Genomic DNA, 18,581 nt, shown 5'->3' with positions numbered 1-18,581 from the left:
CTGCTGCTGCTTCACTGCTTCAGCCTGTCTTGCCATTTCCATTGCTTTTTTTCTCATGGAATCCATCTTTTACAGTGTTGTATAGCTTTTGCTGTGCTTCCGTCAAATCAATCCCCTCTTAATGCTGTCCGCTTCTTCGCCTATGTAGTACATTAGAGCGTTTACCTGGTTGTCTTGTGAAGAAGTATGGAGATTACTGGCCTGACTGGAACATTTGAATCCATCTTTCCCATTCAAGAGGGTGAAGTCAAATGATTGTAGTGGATGTATGCGGCTCTCTTCCCCCGGCAGCTGCATCAGTTGGAGCACACTATCCTCTCCCTGCTTAATCCATCACTCACAAACTAATACAAATTCACCTAACACTGCAAAACTTCTTCCGCAAAATTTTTAAGACATACTCTTACACCATGTCAAGTTTTCTGTAAGATGTGTGTGTATAAACACACCAGGTTGTCATAACAATAACACTGCTTTATTCTTCACTCTAGTGACCTGCCCGAACCAGCGCTCAAACCAGCGTTAGTGGGCGGTGCCAAAATGGCTCAGCAGTTCCTTACCTGGGCTAAACCAATATATAAACACTATCTGATAGTTGCACTATACATATTACTCTACACTTATAAAACACATCAGCCTGATCATTTAGATCTTGATCATATTGATCCTCAGAAGTCTCTTTAAATGAATAAACAAATAAAACCAGCTTAGAATAAATTATTGTAGTTGTGTGTTGAGGTGATCTATTACTTTTCTAAGCTTTCAGTCTAATAAACAATAAATCTGGTTAAAAAATGTTTTTCATGAATAAAAGAAGGCACCTACAGCAAGCCACAACAAGAGACCAGAATAGCAGAAAGACTAAAGGCTCGGATCTTATGACTTAGGCCAGTAAGCAACTATCTAGCAACCACCCAGTACACCCTAGCAACCCCATTGCTACGTACTAGAACACCATAGCAACCACATACAGTAGCAACACCTAATATTTTGGCAGCGAGTCTTGCGTGGTCAAGCACTACTCACATTTTCTTTAGAAGATGTTTTGGTTTGCAATTTTCAATTCTTAGAAAATGTAGTTTAGTAGTTGAAAATGTGCAAATGTCATTATATAAATTAGGTCTTATAATGAGGTAGAGATGTGTGAGTATGTCACACAAAATCTGTGTGTGTGTGTGTGTGTGTGTGCATGCAGGTGGTGTGGATCACAGCCACTATGCCCTATGTTGTACTGACTGTTCTGCTGCTGCGTGGTGTCACTCTGCCTGGAGCCATCGATGGCATTAAAGCTTACCTGAGTGTGGACTTCCTCCGTTTGTATGATGCTCAGGTACACACACACACACACACACACACACACACACACACACACACACACACACACACACACACACACACACACACAGTCATTCCAAACCAAACCTTCTCATTTTCTAAACACCCACACACATGCACCTGCTTACATCTATAAACACACACACACACACACACACACACACACACATATGCTGACAGGCATATCTGCCTCAGTTAAGCACAAATGGAACATAATTCCATGACTAGTGCAAGCAGAAGACTCTGTGTTTGTTCATCTTGTTTTCTTTTTTGCTGAAAAAAAAACCATGTTGCTCATGGACTAATCTGCTCTTTAAAACCAAAAGCATTTATGCAAAATAGTTTGACAAATGACAAAAAGTAAATGACAGAGAATGATACCGTTTGTTTGTGTTTGTGCGTGTGTGTGTTTATGGATCAGCCTCTCACAGCTAATATGAATCGCTCATGTCATCATCACAGAATGCCAGGTGAAGTTCCGATTAGCCTTAAGTAAGTTTTTCCAGGATCTGCGATTTTTTTCCAGAGGAACACTTAGCAAAGAGACGACCTCAAAGCGGCAATTTCAGAATTAGATTAGACACATGTGTGCAGCAGCAATTTGCAAAATTACCCTGTATTCACAAGTGTCTTTCATCTTTCTGTTGAATGAGTTTCCTGCAATTATCTCTAATGATAGCTGTTGTGCGGCCTCTTTTGTGTGGCCGGCCGGGGCCGTTTGTGTCGCAGGTCTGGATCGAGGCTGCCACACAGATCTGTTTTTCTCTGGGAGTGGGGTTTGGTGTGCTAATCGCCTTCTCCAGCTACAACAAATTCAGTAACAACTGTTACAGGTGAGCGAATCCATACCTTGGGGTAGAAGTTTAACAGGAGCAGTAACGCAAACATACACAGCAGGATTCATGGGGCAGCACACATAAACACACATATTTTGTCATAATTTGTATTGCTGAATTAAAATCCCTTTGATGCTCTTGCTATGTCTTTGAGCAGATGAGACTGCAGTAAACACAGAGGGGGGAATTCTTTAAGAATGAATAAAGTCCAGAGATAGTGTTGTTAACATCAGAAATAGATCAAGCAGAATAAAGCAGTCCATTAAAAAGTATTTGTTTAAACTTGTGTTCTCTCTCTTATAGAGATGCGATCATAACCAGCTCCATAAACTCTCTGACCAGCTTCTTTTCTGGATTTGTCATATTCTCCTTTTTGGGTTATATGTCACAAAAGCACAACGTTGCCCTTGATAAAGTAGCCACTGATGGTGAGTGTGTTTGTATTTTGAATCTGTACCAATGATTAAATGGGTGAATCTCACAAAGAAATGTCTGGGTCATTTCACCCCAAAATCAAAAGAAACTAGAAAGAAATTATATTATAAGTCTGTTTTTAGGACCATTAAGAGTTTTTCATTGTGAGATTGTTTTCATGACAATAAAGCATATATTACACAGAATTATCAATACTGTAATATGAAAACATCATTCTCATTATTGTACAGTCATATACATTGACTGCTGACAATAGTTTTTTTTTTGTTTTTTTTTTTTAAATAATCATAACCCAATTTCAGAACATTGAATACTACCATGATGCATAAATAAATTACTATTTAAATTATATATCAATATAATTTGCATTGCATTAACAAGAATGCAATTTTTTTATATTCCAGTAATGAGGATTAGGGAGAAAATGTGCTTCATTTTCATGAAAATAATGTAAAATAAATAAATAAACAAATACATATTTATGGTCCTATAAATTGGCTTAATTTTATTTGTATGCAAAATAAATTTATTTATTTATTTATTTTGTGGTGAAATGTGACCTGGACATGTTCTTGATAGAGATTCACCCAAATATGCCAAATATGTTGAAAAAGCATACAGACTTTTTTTATGGTAAACTGATTTATTAGACAAATCATATCAACATAACCTCATGGTTACCTTAAAAAAAAAAAATAGTTATTACTTTCAAGTGTTCCAAAATAGAACTGTACACTTGTGACATTGAATATGTTCTTGATGCTTCATGGTCTTTCCTCCTGTCCTCTGTGGAAAAAAAACACTGTACAATATTGTGGCACAGTAATTTCAGACTGATCTCATTCAAAGCCTGTTATTGGAGCTGGTGTATTCTTCATAAACCATAGACCATAAAGTCTCGAGACAGATAATTATTTATTTTAATTCTGAGCGCAAAATCAATATGTGTGAGTTGCAGAATGTCAGTGGAATTGGAACATGTCGATATGTCAGATTGTCAGCAACATTCATGCAATATTTCTGTTCTGCTTTTCTGAACTGGTCTTCTTATTCACTGCCACAATGTACTCATATTAATTTATTTTTTTATTTCATAAAAAGCTAAATGAAAATCAAATTATACATATATACATATAGTGTATACAGTATATATATACATATATATATATATATATAGCCTATGCAACAACATCAATATAAAACAGTATCTTTGTGTATGTTTATGATATTGGAAATACAGTACAATGCAATTTTTAAGACTCGGTCACACATACTTCTTCATGGCGAAATTCCTGGACTTTCAGTGGGAAGAACCTCTGTGTGGTGGTGCTTCATATACAGCTACACTGAATATTCACAACAGACAAGGATATCATATTAGCGGCAAGTTTCTTTTTAACATCACTCTCACATAGTATAAAATTGTTGGGCCTCATGTGCTCAGATAGGAGACAAAGGCAGGCCTACACACAGTCATAAATTCTGACTGAGGCAAAAACGGTGCCAAAATCAAACAAATGGAGTCCAAACAGATTACAGATCCCATCAAGCCTTGCTCACTTTACACATAGGTGTGAAATTCTGAAGGATCGAACTCTCAACTCCTATTGGATGAAATGTACAACAGAACGCGTCCCTCAACCATGATGTCATCGAGAGTATAAAACCCAGGAAATTCCTCCTAAGCTTTGCTTCCAGCGATAGTATTCGTCGCGTCTAGTTGCAGCCCTGCTGCTCCCAGGTGTAGCCTAGCTGCCCAAGGAAGTAACGCACGTACCTGAACTTTGGCCATACGATCTCCATTTCGCAGATTCTCCGTGTTCCACTGAGCGCGCTAATGGATCCGAAGGTCTCACCCTTTTGCCTGCAGAAGTGAAGAAAGAAGATTTCTCTTCCTTCTTCAACCTAGTTAACTTCGCTGATATCTCCACCAACCCAATGAGAATCAGCCGCCGTACCGCCCGCTGACAGAGTGAGGAAACGGCCTCCCATCATCACCCGAGCTTCGAGGAAATGAGTCGGAGTCAAACGATGGACAAACACACATTCTACCCGTGTCCTCACGAGACTCAAGTAAGAGGTTTACGTCTGGGCAGAGATAGATTATTATAGTGTGTTATTCTTGTGTATCAAGGTTATTGCTTGTATAGTTTATGGACCGCCGAGTCAGCTCATTGCTGCTAATAATACTCAAGGTATTACTGTAACTTACTGTTACCATGAATGAGTCCCTAAGTTATCGTACCAGCGGAGACACGCGTTAAACGGGCAGTCACCATTAACCAGTTGTGATATAACTGAGTTCGTGGGCAATGGATGAGTCAGGAGATAATGAAACAGGTTCAAGGTCATTTTCATTAATTCAATGCTTCTCTTACAGACACTCAATCGACAGTAACCATCGGTAACATAAATATAAAACTCAGTTGTAATGAAAGCACTCCCAAATAATGAACACTCTCTCAGATCGTTGCTGTCGTGCTTTCGGTCACTCTCTCCCCCACATGATGCTCTGGCGTGCCTTTTCAGGTCTCCCTCCACCATCACTATAATTAGAGACAGGTGCTAGAGTAATCAAAACCCAGGTGACAAGCCTTACCGCTCTCCCTCTCCCACAGACAGACACATGACCACACCTCCCCACCACATGCCACACCAGTCTATCCGCCCACATTTGCGGCCATATTCTCTGGCCGGAAACCTTGCGTGACGTACTCTCCACAAGAGTCATGCCCGCCATTTTGTGCGCTCCTTCTCTCCTTACACACACACACACACACCTACCCTCCTCTCATGTATTATAGGCTTATCTGTTACCATATCTAATCATGTTACTGTTTAGTTTGTAGTTGGAAGTTGGAAGTTTATCAACTGCATTGTATTGATTATTAATTGATATTACTGCATCAATAAACTTTGCTATACTTTAAAGAGAAGTGATTTGGTATTATTCTGCATGCACCTGTGCTTAGGGCTGGCAGGAAATGTCAGTGCTCGGATTCAAGCCTTCATTGTTTTCCTTTTGAATGTCGATGTTCTCCGGACGTCAACTTTCCTAAGAGAACAAGCCTATATTGAGACTGCTATACTGTCTGGTTATTAGTCCCTGATTCCAGGGTGGTGCCCCGGCAATATTAATCCTTATTAATAGTCTACTGATTTTGATAATTGATAGTTATCTTTGATGATTGTTGATTTGAAGGATTAATAAGCTAATGATGATTCTAATCAATGTTCTATTGATTTTAATAATTAATAATTATTTTTGATAATTATTAATTATTGCTAATAACCAAACCTGCTCCTGAACAAAGCCCCAACAAAGTGCAGCATTAATAAGAGGATGCTTAACAATTATATTTTTGCTGGTTTTACATGCACTCAACATCTACCAATGCCATCTTCACCCGCGGAATTTTGCTGTGCAAAGGTGTGTGTGACTGCATTTTTAATAAGCCATTCATATGTTGATTTTCCTGAAAACTGTAAACACTGTGGCTCTGGCACTTTAAAAACATACTCTGTTGGTTTGATAGTCTTGACGAGCCTGACACAGCAACATTGGTTTGACCAGTGGTGTGAGTTTGGGGTGTGGCTATTTGTTTGTCCGATCAATGGAATACAGAGTGTTTGGGAAACCTGTATGAAAAATATTAGTTAATAGTTTTGCAATTCCATTTGATGACACTAGTTGCGCAGAAATGACAATCAATTTTAGACTATTAAATTATTCCTTAAATGCATGGTAATTTTCCCAAACACTCTTACATATTTGGGTCTTTAGAGACCCGGCACTTATATCTATCAAAAATGGATCCCCAGATAGTGTCAAATTTTCATTTTTTTTTAAAGACAATTAGAAAACAATAAAATACAATTTTTTTTTTTTTTTTTTTCATCAGTTAAAGAGATAATGCAACAAATCAGGACAAATCAAGAACACACTGAAATTTCATGAGCTGTCAAACACATATTGAGCTACACATGACACATAATCTACACATTTGTAATGTATTTGTAATTTATGTGTATCTTATGTGTATTTTCTCAGGCACTTCTTGAGTATAAATAGATGAACAACTAACATTAATTCAGTAGTACACCCACATGACAATAGTCATATCATTCTATTCATGTGTTGTACTTTCTAGAAGGTTACTTCGATGTTGTTTCTTCATCAAATTGCAATGTCAAATGTAAATCAAGTCAATCACTGATACATAAGTGCCACCTTGAGTAAGAAATAACATGTATATTATGTATGTGTATATGCATATAAAATACTTATAATTCGCCATTGTTGATAGTTCATTGTTGCACAGAAAGTCAACGTGATATAGTATTAATTTGCATGAATATAGTACTCTTGTTATACACAAAGAAATAGATATTTTGTGATAGTAAACTTAAATAGATATGAAATAATTATAAAAAATATAATTTATGGAAGTGCAAAAAAAAAAAAAAAAAATACCTGATCCTCTTACATAGACCCTATAGTGTACTTTTTGGTACTTAAACAATCATACTTTTCTTTTTTTTTTTTCTTTTTTTTTTCACATTTTCTTTTCTTCAATTTTTTTTTGTTTTTTTGTTTTTTTTACACTATTTATAAGAGATAGATTGAGGAATACTAAAGAGATGTGGGCACAACTCCAAAACATTGATGAAGTACAAGGGGTGGAATGAGGTTCCGGGTCTCTTAAGACCCAAGGTATGCGTTTAAGGGTTAATTCAGTTAGTTTAGGTAAACAACATTTACAATCCTATAATAAGTTAATTTGATGTAGTGCTGTCAGCTGTATTGAAAGCAATGTATATACTGCCATTGTATCTGTGATTTTTGCTTCTCTCCAGGTCCTGGCCTGGTGTTCATTATTTACCCAGAAGCCATTGCTACACTACCAGGCTCTTCAGTGTGGGCTGTTATATTTTTCATCATGCTACTCACATTAGGAATCGACAGTGCTGTGAGTCCATGTGACTACCTTGTTAAAAAAAAAATATCACACCTGTTTTCTGAATCTTAGAAACTAAGCAACTATAAAAACTAAGCACAGAGCTAAAGTACTCAGTGTATGATTAAAAAAATGTTTGTACATATCATAATATAATTTATGGGTACATTAGAGTATTTTATAGTTATTAATCTTATTCATGTTTTCTTTTTTTAACAATGATACAGAAATGACATTGGCTCATGTTATAAATGATTAGATGAATGTCTTGTGATAAACATAATGCTTTTGCTTTGTTCTTGCTTTAGCAGTAAAGCCTTCAACAAATTTTATCAATTATTCTTATTCAAAGACTTAAAATCTGGTCATTTCATTCAAGAGCAGTTTTGTAATGGTTTAATCAGAGGTTCTTAATTTTACTTGTGGAGACCCACAACACTGCACATTTTTAATTTCTCCCTTATTTAACACACCCAGTTTTGGTTATGGAGCCTCTACTAACAAGCAAACATAGGTGTGTTAAATAAGGGAGACATCACAAATGTGCAGTATTGGGGGTCCCCAAGACTGGAATTAAGAACCACTGGTTTAAAAAATGGCCTTTTCTTGTGGTGCCCCACAAGGTTCTGTCTTAGGACCTCTGATCTTTTCATTTTTGTGTAACATTTAGGTGATGTAAACATGAAGCATGTGATAAAATTTCATAGCTATGCAGATGATTCTCAACAGTATATCTCCAGTCCTTATAAATGTCAAAACAACTTGATCAGTTGGTTGTTAAATATTACAGTGGATGCCCCTAAATTTTCAACAGTAACATCAGGATGATCCAACACAGATTGTATTATGTTAGAGTCCCTTCTTCATCACATGGAAAATCCTAATGATGTAACTTGAATTAAACACTGTTTTTCAGATGGGTGGAATGGAATCTGTGATCACGGGACTCATAGATGAATTCAAGTTCCTGCACAAACATCGAGAGCTCTTCACACTCTTCATCGTAGTTTCCACATTCCTCATCTCTCTCATCTGTGTCACAAATGTATGTGAGAGCCAACTATGAATTTTAGTGAGACAGTATTTACCTAATTAGCTTTCATACTGCATAATTATTAAATGAAAATTTCACCCAAAAATTAATTCTTTCATATGGACTACTTTTATCATGTTTTTAAGGTGTTTTTTTGGTCACTTTTGGAGCTTAAAAGTCACACCATGGTCACTATGAACTGTTATTGTACACTGAAAAAGTAATACCTGCACTTGATACCTCAAGGATCTATTTATGCTGTACTAGATCTAAACCATAAAAATGACTTTCGTTGGTGTAACCTAATTTATCAAGTTCGTTTCGACAGATTAAATAGCACTTTTGACTTGGATAAAAACAGTTTTACTCTAACAGTTTTACTAAGTTAATTGACAAAGTATTTGTTACCGTTTATGACAAGATATGTATAACAATTTTTCAAAAATTTATACTTTTGTGTTCCATGGAAAGAATATCAGCATACAGATTTGGAATGACATGAGGCAGAGTAAAGGATAACATGATTTTTATTTTGAATGAACTATCTTATATAACTATTGTCTCAAAGGCTTGAGGACAAGAATATGGGACAAGATACTATGGATGCTAATGTGTCAAATCTGTGTTCATGTTGATCTCTTTGCCAATTTGTCTTATCTCTCCTCCCACTCTCATTCCAGGGTGGCATCTATGTATTCACCTTGTTGGACCACTTTGCGGCAGGGACATCAATTCTCTTTGGAGTGTTGATTGAGGCCATCGGCATAGCCTGGTTTTACGGTGAGGGTGATTCCTGTTCTTGCATGTCCAGTAAAGCTGATGTGGCATTAAGGCAGTGATAGGCTATCAGGCAGCTGTGGTCCTGGGCAGATCTGTCTTATTAGAGTCCCAGAGTTCTGACATGTGGCAGGCAGCTCAAGCTTATGGATCCATTTCATTCTGGAATGTTGGATGGTTCACTCTTCTTCAAAAGCATATGAAAAACCACGAAGGAATTTGGCATTTTATTGTAATTCTCAATATATTTGTTGACTGTAATTTCATTGTAATAACCAAAATGCATACCAGCAGTTAGTGAAGAGCACTAAAGATCTGAGCTGATTGATGATAGTCATAAAGAAAGGATGTAATTCAAATTATCATCAGAGCAAGTGGTAATATGGTCCCATGCACATGTCACTTTTTCTTAATGGTGATGTTTGGTCCTGAAATGCAATCTACATGTTTTTATATTTATTATTATTATTATTATTTACAGTCTGAAACAGCATTGTTGATTGTACTCTTGGTTGACAAAACCTGACAATTACTGTTATTATTTGTCACTGTATATAGTTTCACATTGCACAAATATCAAAAACCTTAGAATTCTGTTTATTACTTTCTGAGATACACGTTGTTATTATTTGGCTTTGCATTTCACAAATTGAACAGATTGGAGAAATTGCTTTAAGAAGACGACCCCCCTTGAAAGTCTCTGTATAATTCGCCATTTCCCTGCCTTTTGCAAACTGGCTAATGTTCACATAAATTTGAACTTTCCAAACATACCTGAGGCAATGAACGATTCTTGAGTTCAGTTGAAGACCTGAACTTCAGAGTGACTCCATACGTTCAGCACAGTCAGAGCAACCTGCTAACTGAAGGTACAACACCGGGAGAGCAATGTTTGGACCTCTTGCTCCAAGGTCACCCAGTCACAGGCGGCAGATTAGGCTGAGGGCTCTCAGTAATAGCAAAACAAACTAGCCTGAGGCTTCAGTGGCCTTTTGGAAGTTCCATTAACTGACAAACACCTGCGCCTTTGGCCCTCAGCTTGTGACACAGCTCTGCTCTTTCTATTGAGCAATCACAGTGCATTTATATATCAACCTTTGATAAAAGCCCTGTGGGCAAGAAGACTTTGGGAGCAAGATAGTTGCTCTACATGGAAGCCACTATGGGTGTTTTCTTCCAATCAATGATTTGGTCATGTTTTCATATAAAAGACAAATGCAGTATTCTAAGTTATACACTGCCTGGCCAAAAAAAAAGTCGTACACTCTAATATTTCACTGGACCTCCTTTAGCTTTGATTACGGCATGCATTCGATGTGGCATTGTTTCGACAACCTTATGCAACGTCACAACATTTATTTCCATCCAGAGTTGCATTAATTTTTGGCCGAGATCTTGTATTGATGACGGGAGAGTCGAACCACTCCGTAAAGTCTTCTCCAGCACATCCCAAAGACTTTCAGTGGGGTTAAGGTCAGGACTGTGGTGGCCAATTTATGTGTGAAAATGATTCCTCATGCTCCCTGAACCACTTTTTCACAATTTGAGCCCGACGAATCTTGGCATTGCCATCCTGGAATATACCCATGCCTTCAGGGAAGACCAAATCCATTGATGGGATAACCTGGTCATTCAGGTAGTCAGCTGACTTCATTTTATTGCCACATAATTTTGCCGAGCCTAGACCTGACCAATTGAAGCAACCTCAGATCATCACTGCCTCCAGAAGCTTGTACAGTGGGCACTATGAATAAAAGGTGCATCGCTTCATGTACTTCCCTTCTTACCCTGACATGCCCATCACTTTGGAATAGGGTAAATCTGGACTCATCAGACCACATGAGCTTTTTACATTGCTCCACAGTCCAAACTTTATGCTCCCTTGCTAATTGACATAATTTTTTTTCTATTAGCCTCACTAACAAGTGGCTTTCTTGTGGCCAAACAGCTGTTTAGTCCCAATCCTGTAAGTACCCATTGCATTATGCATGTGTAAATGGTCTTACTTTCACTATTAAACATAACCATGAGTTCTACTGTCTATTTTTTACGATGTGACTTTACCAAGCGTTTAAGTGATCTCCAATCACGATCAAGATTTTTTCTGACCACATTCCTTCCACAAAGCTGACGGTTCACCACTATTCTTCCAGGTTTTAATAATGTGTTGGACAGTGCTCTAAGTCCTCGTGGTGGCGTAGTGACTCGCCTCAATCTTGGCGGCAGAGGACGAATCTCAGTTGCCTCCACGTCTGAGACCGTCAATCCGCGCATCTTATCACATGGCTTGTTGAGCGCGTTACCTCAGAGACCTAGCGCATATGGAGGCATCACGCTATTCTCCGCGGCATCCAACAAACAACTCACCATGTGCCCCACCGAGATCGAGAACCCCATTATAGCGACCACGAGGAGGTTAACCCAATGTGACTCTAACCACCCTAGCAACCGGGTCAACTGGTTGCTTAGGAAGCCTGACTGGAGTCACTCAGCATGCCCTGGATTCGAACTTGCAACTCCTGGTGTGGTAGTCAGCGTCTTGCTGAGCTACCCAGGCCCCACGTTGGACAGTTCTTAACCCAATTCCAGTGATTTCAGCAATCTCCTTAGTTGTTCTCTTTGCTTGATGCAGGCCAATAATTTGCCCCTTCTCTGAAACACAGTAACATCTTTCCAAGAACACAGGATACATCTTCCAACATGGTTGCTTAAGAAATGAGAAGCTACACACTGCATCAGTTAGGATTTAAATAATTGTTGCCAGCTGAAACATATTAATCACTGCAATAATGATCCAATCATTGGCTCTTAAGTTTCTGCTTATTAAAATCCAAACAGCAACTTTTTTTTGGCCAGGCAGTGTATTTTCTCTGTGGAGCATGGTTAAGTCCGAATGATGTCACTCAGTATTGTCACATCCATGCATTAGAACATGGTTGAAGTCAAATATCTCTATATGAAGCCTTTTTTCATCTATTCTTTTCTCTTTACTGAGCCATGTTCTTTGCTCATTTGAGTTTGGGCCATTATTAGTTATTAACTTGGCAAAGGCGAAGTTAGATATGATTTGCAAAGGATGGCAACAGTCCTTTAAAATTTGTACAGAAGTAAATTATTACCTATTTAATGTGGACTGAAGATCTTGCAAGTGATTGAATAAACCCTGGTTGTAAAAAACATAAACAGCTTAAACCAGCCTAAGGTTTGCTGGTCTTTGCTGGTTTAAGATGGTCTTGCTGGTATCCCAGCCTGGCCAAACTGGTTAGTGTTGATTCAGCTGATCTCCTAGCCTGGCCAAGCTCATGTTTAGCTGGTTAGCTTGTTGGCCGTCTGGTATTTTAGTCTGACTTGCTGACAAAACCCAAATCCCATCTAAACCTGCAAACCAGACCAGCCTGACCTGGATAGGGGATCAGCTAAGGCATGCAAATAATCTTAGGCTAGTTTAATCTTTTTTTTCTAGCAAAGAAATAATTTAATCTCACATTAGTCGCTTTCACACACACAGCCTTTTCGGTTTAGAGGTCATGTGTGAACACAACCCGTTCCAAAATACAGGTACATATTGCACTGGCTATTTCCCTGAATGAGAAGCTTTAACATTACCTGAAAAGTTCATGTCTGATGCGATGTGTGAACAGAGTCATAAGATTAACAGTTTGAGAACGTACAAGGTCAGAACATACTGACGTAAGACGGAGATGATTCAGTTACACTGGATTCCAAAATTGTCTTATAATTGGACAGATAGTGAAATTATTTCATTTAGTCAGATGATATAAAAAGAATATTTTCGAGCAGACTATAGAGGAAACCTAGTAGTGTATGATGCTCCACTAATCAAATCTAGAGTCATATAGTGAACAGCCAATGAAATTTGACTGCGTGCGGTCATGACACGGGAACACAAAGAAGTAAAGATGGCGAACATGCGCTTAAAGTGGAGAAAACATTTAACAGCACTAACATCCAACGTGTATGGATTTGTGCATGTTAAATAAGTCACCAGGACGCCAGTAAAGGGGTTTACATGCAAAGACAAATGGGGGTAACAGACAAAACATGTTACCTCCATTTTCAAGAATTTACATGTTGTTGGATTATTAAGCATAACTGGTGTAACATTGTGTATGTGAACACTGTCATTATCTTGAGAAGTTAGCATTGTGCCTTTTACCAGCGTATATGTTTTTAGGTGTGGATCGCTTTAGTGATGATATCCAAGAGATGATTGGACAGAGACCTGGTCTTTACTGGAGACTGTGCTGGAAGTTTGTTAGTCCATGTTTCCTCTTGGTATGTTTATAATTACACTATCTTTCTCACACATAGGTATTTTCACGACGTTTATACCTAAGGTACCATTAAACGATGCTTGTGTTATCTTCTTTTCTTTCAGTTTATGGTTGTTGTCAGTTTTGCAACTTTCAACCCTCCAAAGTATGGTTCCTATTATTTCCCCACATGGGCTAACATGGTTGGTTGGTGTTTGTCCATATCGTCTATGATCATGGTGCCTCTCTACGCCATCTATAAATTCTGCTCTCTGCCTGGAAGTTTTTGTGATGTAGGTATTCATTAGTCATCTTTCATACAGACAGTAAATATGCACATAAAATGTTATCAAGACTAATTACTAATTATTTGTTAACAATGTCCATGGAACACTTCTAAACATTCATCACTACTCAGAAATTATAATGCAGAAATGTACCCCGTTTCACTCATTGTTTCTGATCAGAGCAGTGCTGTGCAAAAACAGTATATATACGTATAATATATATATATATATACACACACACACACTGTACACCGATCAGCCACAACATTAAAACCACCTGCCTAATATTTTGTAGGTCCCCCTTGTGCCTCCAAAACAGTGCCAAGAATTGTACAGAGCGGCTATGTTACGGTTCCGGCATTTGTGCCAGCTCTTACTGTTGTTTGTTTTTTCTATCTCCCTCATGTCTCACAGGTGGAGCCGGCACGTGTGATCAGTGTTTCCATGGGAGATGCTGATCACGGCAATGATACACTCGCCAGTTCCATCTGCTTCACTCTGATTGCACACCCTAATTATTCCTTGTGTTTCCCCTCTTTCTTTGCCAGTTTATTATTTGCTGTCGAATATTAACTATGCTCTCTTGTGTAGTTGGAGCTTGCTCGTGTCTCTGATGGTTGCCTGTATGTAGAGGTGTTGTTACCTTCCCGTTTGCCGCTGCCTTCGCCAGTCCTGTCGCCCTATTCCTGTGGAGGAGGATTCCTCGGTCTCTGCCTGTGTCTCGGGGGGTCAAAATCACAGAGTTCACATTTTTCCCCATTCTGAAGGTTGATGTGAACATTAACTGAAGCTCCTGACCCATATCTGCATGATTTTATGCACTGCACTGCTGCCACATGATAGGCAGATTAGATAATCGCATGGATGATTGTTGGTGCCAGACGGGCTGGTTTGAGTATTTCTGTAACTGCTGATCTCCTGGGATTTTCACACACAACAGTCTCTAGAATTTACTCCAAATGGTGGCAAAAAAAAACAAAAAACATCTAGTTCTATGGACACAAATGCCTTGTTGATGAGAGAGGTCAACAAAGAATAGCCAGACTGGTTCGAATTGACAAAGTCTACGGTAACTCAGATAACTGCTCTGTACAATTGTGGTGAGAAGAATAGCATCTCAGAATGCTATTCTGAGATGCAGGTTGGCGCTGTTTTGGCAGCATAAGGGTGACCTACACAATTTTAAATGCTTTTAATGTTGTGGCTGATTGGTGTGTGTGTGTATATATATATATATATATATATATATATATATATATATATATATATATATATATATATATATATATACACACAGTATATACAGTACATAGTATATTATCTTTATAGAAACTGGCATATGCTATAACCCCGGAGTCTGAGCATCACTTGGTGGAGCGTGGGGAGGTTCGGCAGTTTACGGTAAGAGGTTATTTCTTAGAATTTGTGGATGGAAAAAAAGCAGACAGCTGTTTCATGTGTTTGGTTAAACTGGGCAGATTACATAAATTTTATGGGTGAACTTTTAATTATGCTAAACATGACATTTTACTGAACTGCTATCACAAATAAATGAATTTTAGGGCATTCTGATCCTCAGCAAAGATATGGTGGGATTGTTCTAGTCTCACAAATATTTGTTGATAAGGGAAGAACTCAAATTGACCCTTCAGTAATATATTTGTGCATTCTCTGATTTAGAGAGCTAAATACGATTCTGTTCACACACAGTATAATTATAAAAGAGAGTGACTTTCTATAACAGAACTGACTACCTTACATTTTCAGCACTCAGGACACATTAATTTGTGCAATGTGAACGTAAAAGCACTGGGCCACTAGTCGTCTGTCATGTCATCCAGTACGTTAGCCACTCACTTCTGTACTAGTTGCCACATGCTTGTCTTGCATGTGTTGCATTTTTTCATGTGGGATTCCAATTACTCAAAAGAGATGGAGATATGAGCTGGGTTGACATTTCTCAAAGGTACTTTAAATGGTAATTACAAAGCACTCTAAGGTACTACCACGGTACATGTCTTAGTAATCGAACTTAAGTAAATGTAAACAACTAATTTCTGCTTGTTTCTTACAGCTTCAACATTGGCTGGTGGTTTGAGGAGCTCTATATATTGAGATGGAGAGGGCACGGGGAGACTCCGTTCCATTAGGGAATGTGTGTCAGTGCCAAAAGAAACCGTATTACTAGTTGTTTTCTCTTGCATAATTGGGCATGTGGCTGTATCGTGACTTTGATCACAATGTGGTTGACAATCTGTCAGTATCAATTTTACTTTCAGTATACAATGACTGTTATAATGGCTGATGTTGTCCCCATTGACTGTTTGTTTATTGTTTATATATTTATTTTGTGATCAGAGTACAACTGAGCCTTATTGATTAATGTGATTGAAGTGTCAGACACTGTACAAAGTAAATCTTTAGAAACATTTTAAAGTTTAGAAATGTGTAAATAGTGCAATTGCAAAAATAGTGTCTGAGAAGTGCAAATACGATTTCTATTGAACAGCAGAGTTCAATTGATCACAACAAATCTGTTTCTGTTAATGCTTGCTTATATACGCACACTGAAGGTCCCACAAAGAGTTGCTCTTTGATTGCAGAAATACAGAGAATTCAGTTTGTGGGCAAAAAATACATCGTTACTTTTGTGGGGTATTCGCATATACTGTATCTTTACATTTAATTAATGCAATGGTAATCTTCCGAATAAACAAAATACATTTATGGGACAAGTAATTTATGGGATTTCTGTCATATTGAATGTTGTTTACTAAATTAATGTATTACTGGACAACTGAAGATTTATTTTCATTAAAGTTTATTAATTATTTAAAAGGTAGGTACAGTAAATCTCTAAATTACATTATTTGAGTGCCTGCTGAAATTTGTCAACTACTGAAATATGTCAATAAAAAGTGTTTTGGTAAAATAATAGTTTTAATTTGATTTTTTTTCAATAAAACAAACACAGTTTGCATGTAGTTAGAGTAAAATGAATTAGCACAACATTTGTGAAAGGAATGATTTAAGAGAACAGATGAGCTTTAAATGAGCTCTTTTGCTAAAATCATATTGTGCTACACAACATATTTACCTCAAACAGATTGCTCTTCAAACTCAAAATATACTCAGAACATATGTGATATAGACTGTTAACGCAAAAGTTTACAGGTTGATTCCCATTTGTTAACCCTAAAAAGGTTTTTGTATCCTGAGGGAAAAAACAATTTAAGAGGATGGGGAGAGGAGAAAAGAGTGAGTCGGTAAAATGTATGTGAAATATATTGAAAAGGGGGTCCCTGCAAATACTGAGGAAATTAAAAGCAATATTTAAAAATAAAAATGGGCCCTAATGTGTTAAAAAAATACAAAATAAACAATTAATACATTTTCAGAGGTACCTTCTCGTAGTCAACATGTTGAATGTAGGAAAAATGGGCAGGAGTAAAGACTGAGCGATTTTGACAAGGGCCAATTGTTATGGCCTGACGACTGGGTCAGAGCATCTCTGAAACGGCAAGGCTTGTGGAGTGCTCCCAGTCAGCAGTGGTGAGTACCTACCAACAGTGGTCCGAGGAGGGACAAACCACAAACCGGCAATAGGGTGTTGGGTGCCCAAGGCTCATCAATGCGTGAGAGCAACAAAGGCTATCCCGTCTGGTCCGAACTGATAGAATGTCTACTGTGGCACAAGTCATAGAAAATTTTAATGATGGTCACGGGAGGAATGTGTCACAACGCACAGTATATTGCACCCTGCTGTGTATGGAGCTGCATAGACGCAGACCAGTCAGAGTGCCCATGATGACACCTGTCCACTGCCGAAAGTGCCAACAATGGGCACTGGACCTTGGAGCAGTGGAAGAAGTTCACCTGGTCCGATAAGTCCCGTTTTCTTTTACATCACGTGAACGGCCTTGTACGTGTGTACCGTTTACCTGGGGAAGTGATGGCACCAGGATGCACTGTGGGAAAACGACAAGCTGGTGGAGGGAGTGATGCTCTGGGCAATGTTCTGCTGGGAAACCCTGGGTCCAGCCATTCATGTGGATGTCAATTTGTCAAGTGCCACCTACCTAAACATTGTTGCAGACCAGGTACACCACTTCATGTCAATGGTATTCCTTGATTGCAGTGGCCTCTTTCAGCAGAATAATGCGCCCTGCCACACTGAACACATTGTTGGGGAATGGTTTGAGGAACATGATGAAGAGTTCAAGGTGTTGCCCTGGCCTCCAATTTCCCCAGATCTCAATCCGATTGTGCATCTGTGGGATGGACTGGACCAACAAGTCTGATCCATGGCAGCTCCCCTCTTACAGGACTTGAAGGATCTGCTGCTAATGTCTTGGTGCCAGATACCACAGGAAACCTTCAGGGGTTTTGATGAGTCCATGCCTCGAAAGGTCGACGCTGTTTTGGCAGCACGCAGAGGACCAACAGCATATTAGGCAGGTGGTCATAATATTTTGGCTCATCAGTGTATATACATAATCTCACGGGCCTTATCATCTGTGCTATAAGCATGATTTCACTCATTAAATGCTTGGATTACTTCTGATCATAGTCACATTATGATATCATAAATTCAGTTTTGGGCAAGTGAGTGAGCTGTTCAAATGATTCAGATTGAATCACGAACC

General features: G+C 38.3%; 1 protein-coding gene across 1 annotated transcript in view; it reads left to right on the top strand.

The window, feature by feature from the left end:
- The window catches only part of LOC127454385 (sodium-dependent dopamine transporter-like), a 31,643-nt gene extending 14,921 nt beyond the window's left edge, over positions 1 to 16,722 (top strand). The window contains exons 6-15 of the mRNA XM_051721563.1: positions 1,196 to 1,330; positions 2,065 to 2,168; positions 2,475 to 2,599; positions 7,464 to 7,576; positions 8,481 to 8,609; positions 9,278 to 9,377; positions 13,570 to 13,670; positions 13,774 to 13,941; positions 15,265 to 15,336; positions 16,010 to 16,722. Coding sequence (XP_051577523.1) covers positions 1,196 to 1,330; positions 2,065 to 2,168; positions 2,475 to 2,599; positions 7,464 to 7,576; positions 8,481 to 8,609; positions 9,278 to 9,377; positions 13,570 to 13,670; positions 13,774 to 13,941; positions 15,265 to 15,336; positions 16,010 to 16,033 — 1,071 coding nt within the window. The 3' untranslated portion in view covers positions 16,034 to 16,722. The remainder of the gene's footprint in view (positions 1 to 1,195; positions 1,331 to 2,064; positions 2,169 to 2,474; positions 2,600 to 7,463; positions 7,577 to 8,480; positions 8,610 to 9,277; positions 9,378 to 13,569; positions 13,671 to 13,773; positions 13,942 to 15,264; positions 15,337 to 16,009) is intronic.
- Positions 16,723 to 18,581: the final 1,859 nt, after the last annotated feature.

This window comes from Myxocyprinus asiaticus, chromosome 16 (assembly GCF_019703515.2).
Source record: "Myxocyprinus asiaticus isolate MX2 ecotype Aquarium Trade chromosome 16, UBuf_Myxa_2, whole genome shotgun sequence".
NCBI classification, from domain to species: Eukaryota; Metazoa; Chordata; class Actinopteri; order Cypriniformes; family Catostomidae; genus Myxocyprinus; species Myxocyprinus asiaticus.
Note: the sequence above shows the minus strand (reverse complement) of the source record. Positions and strands in the feature narration are given on the sequence as shown.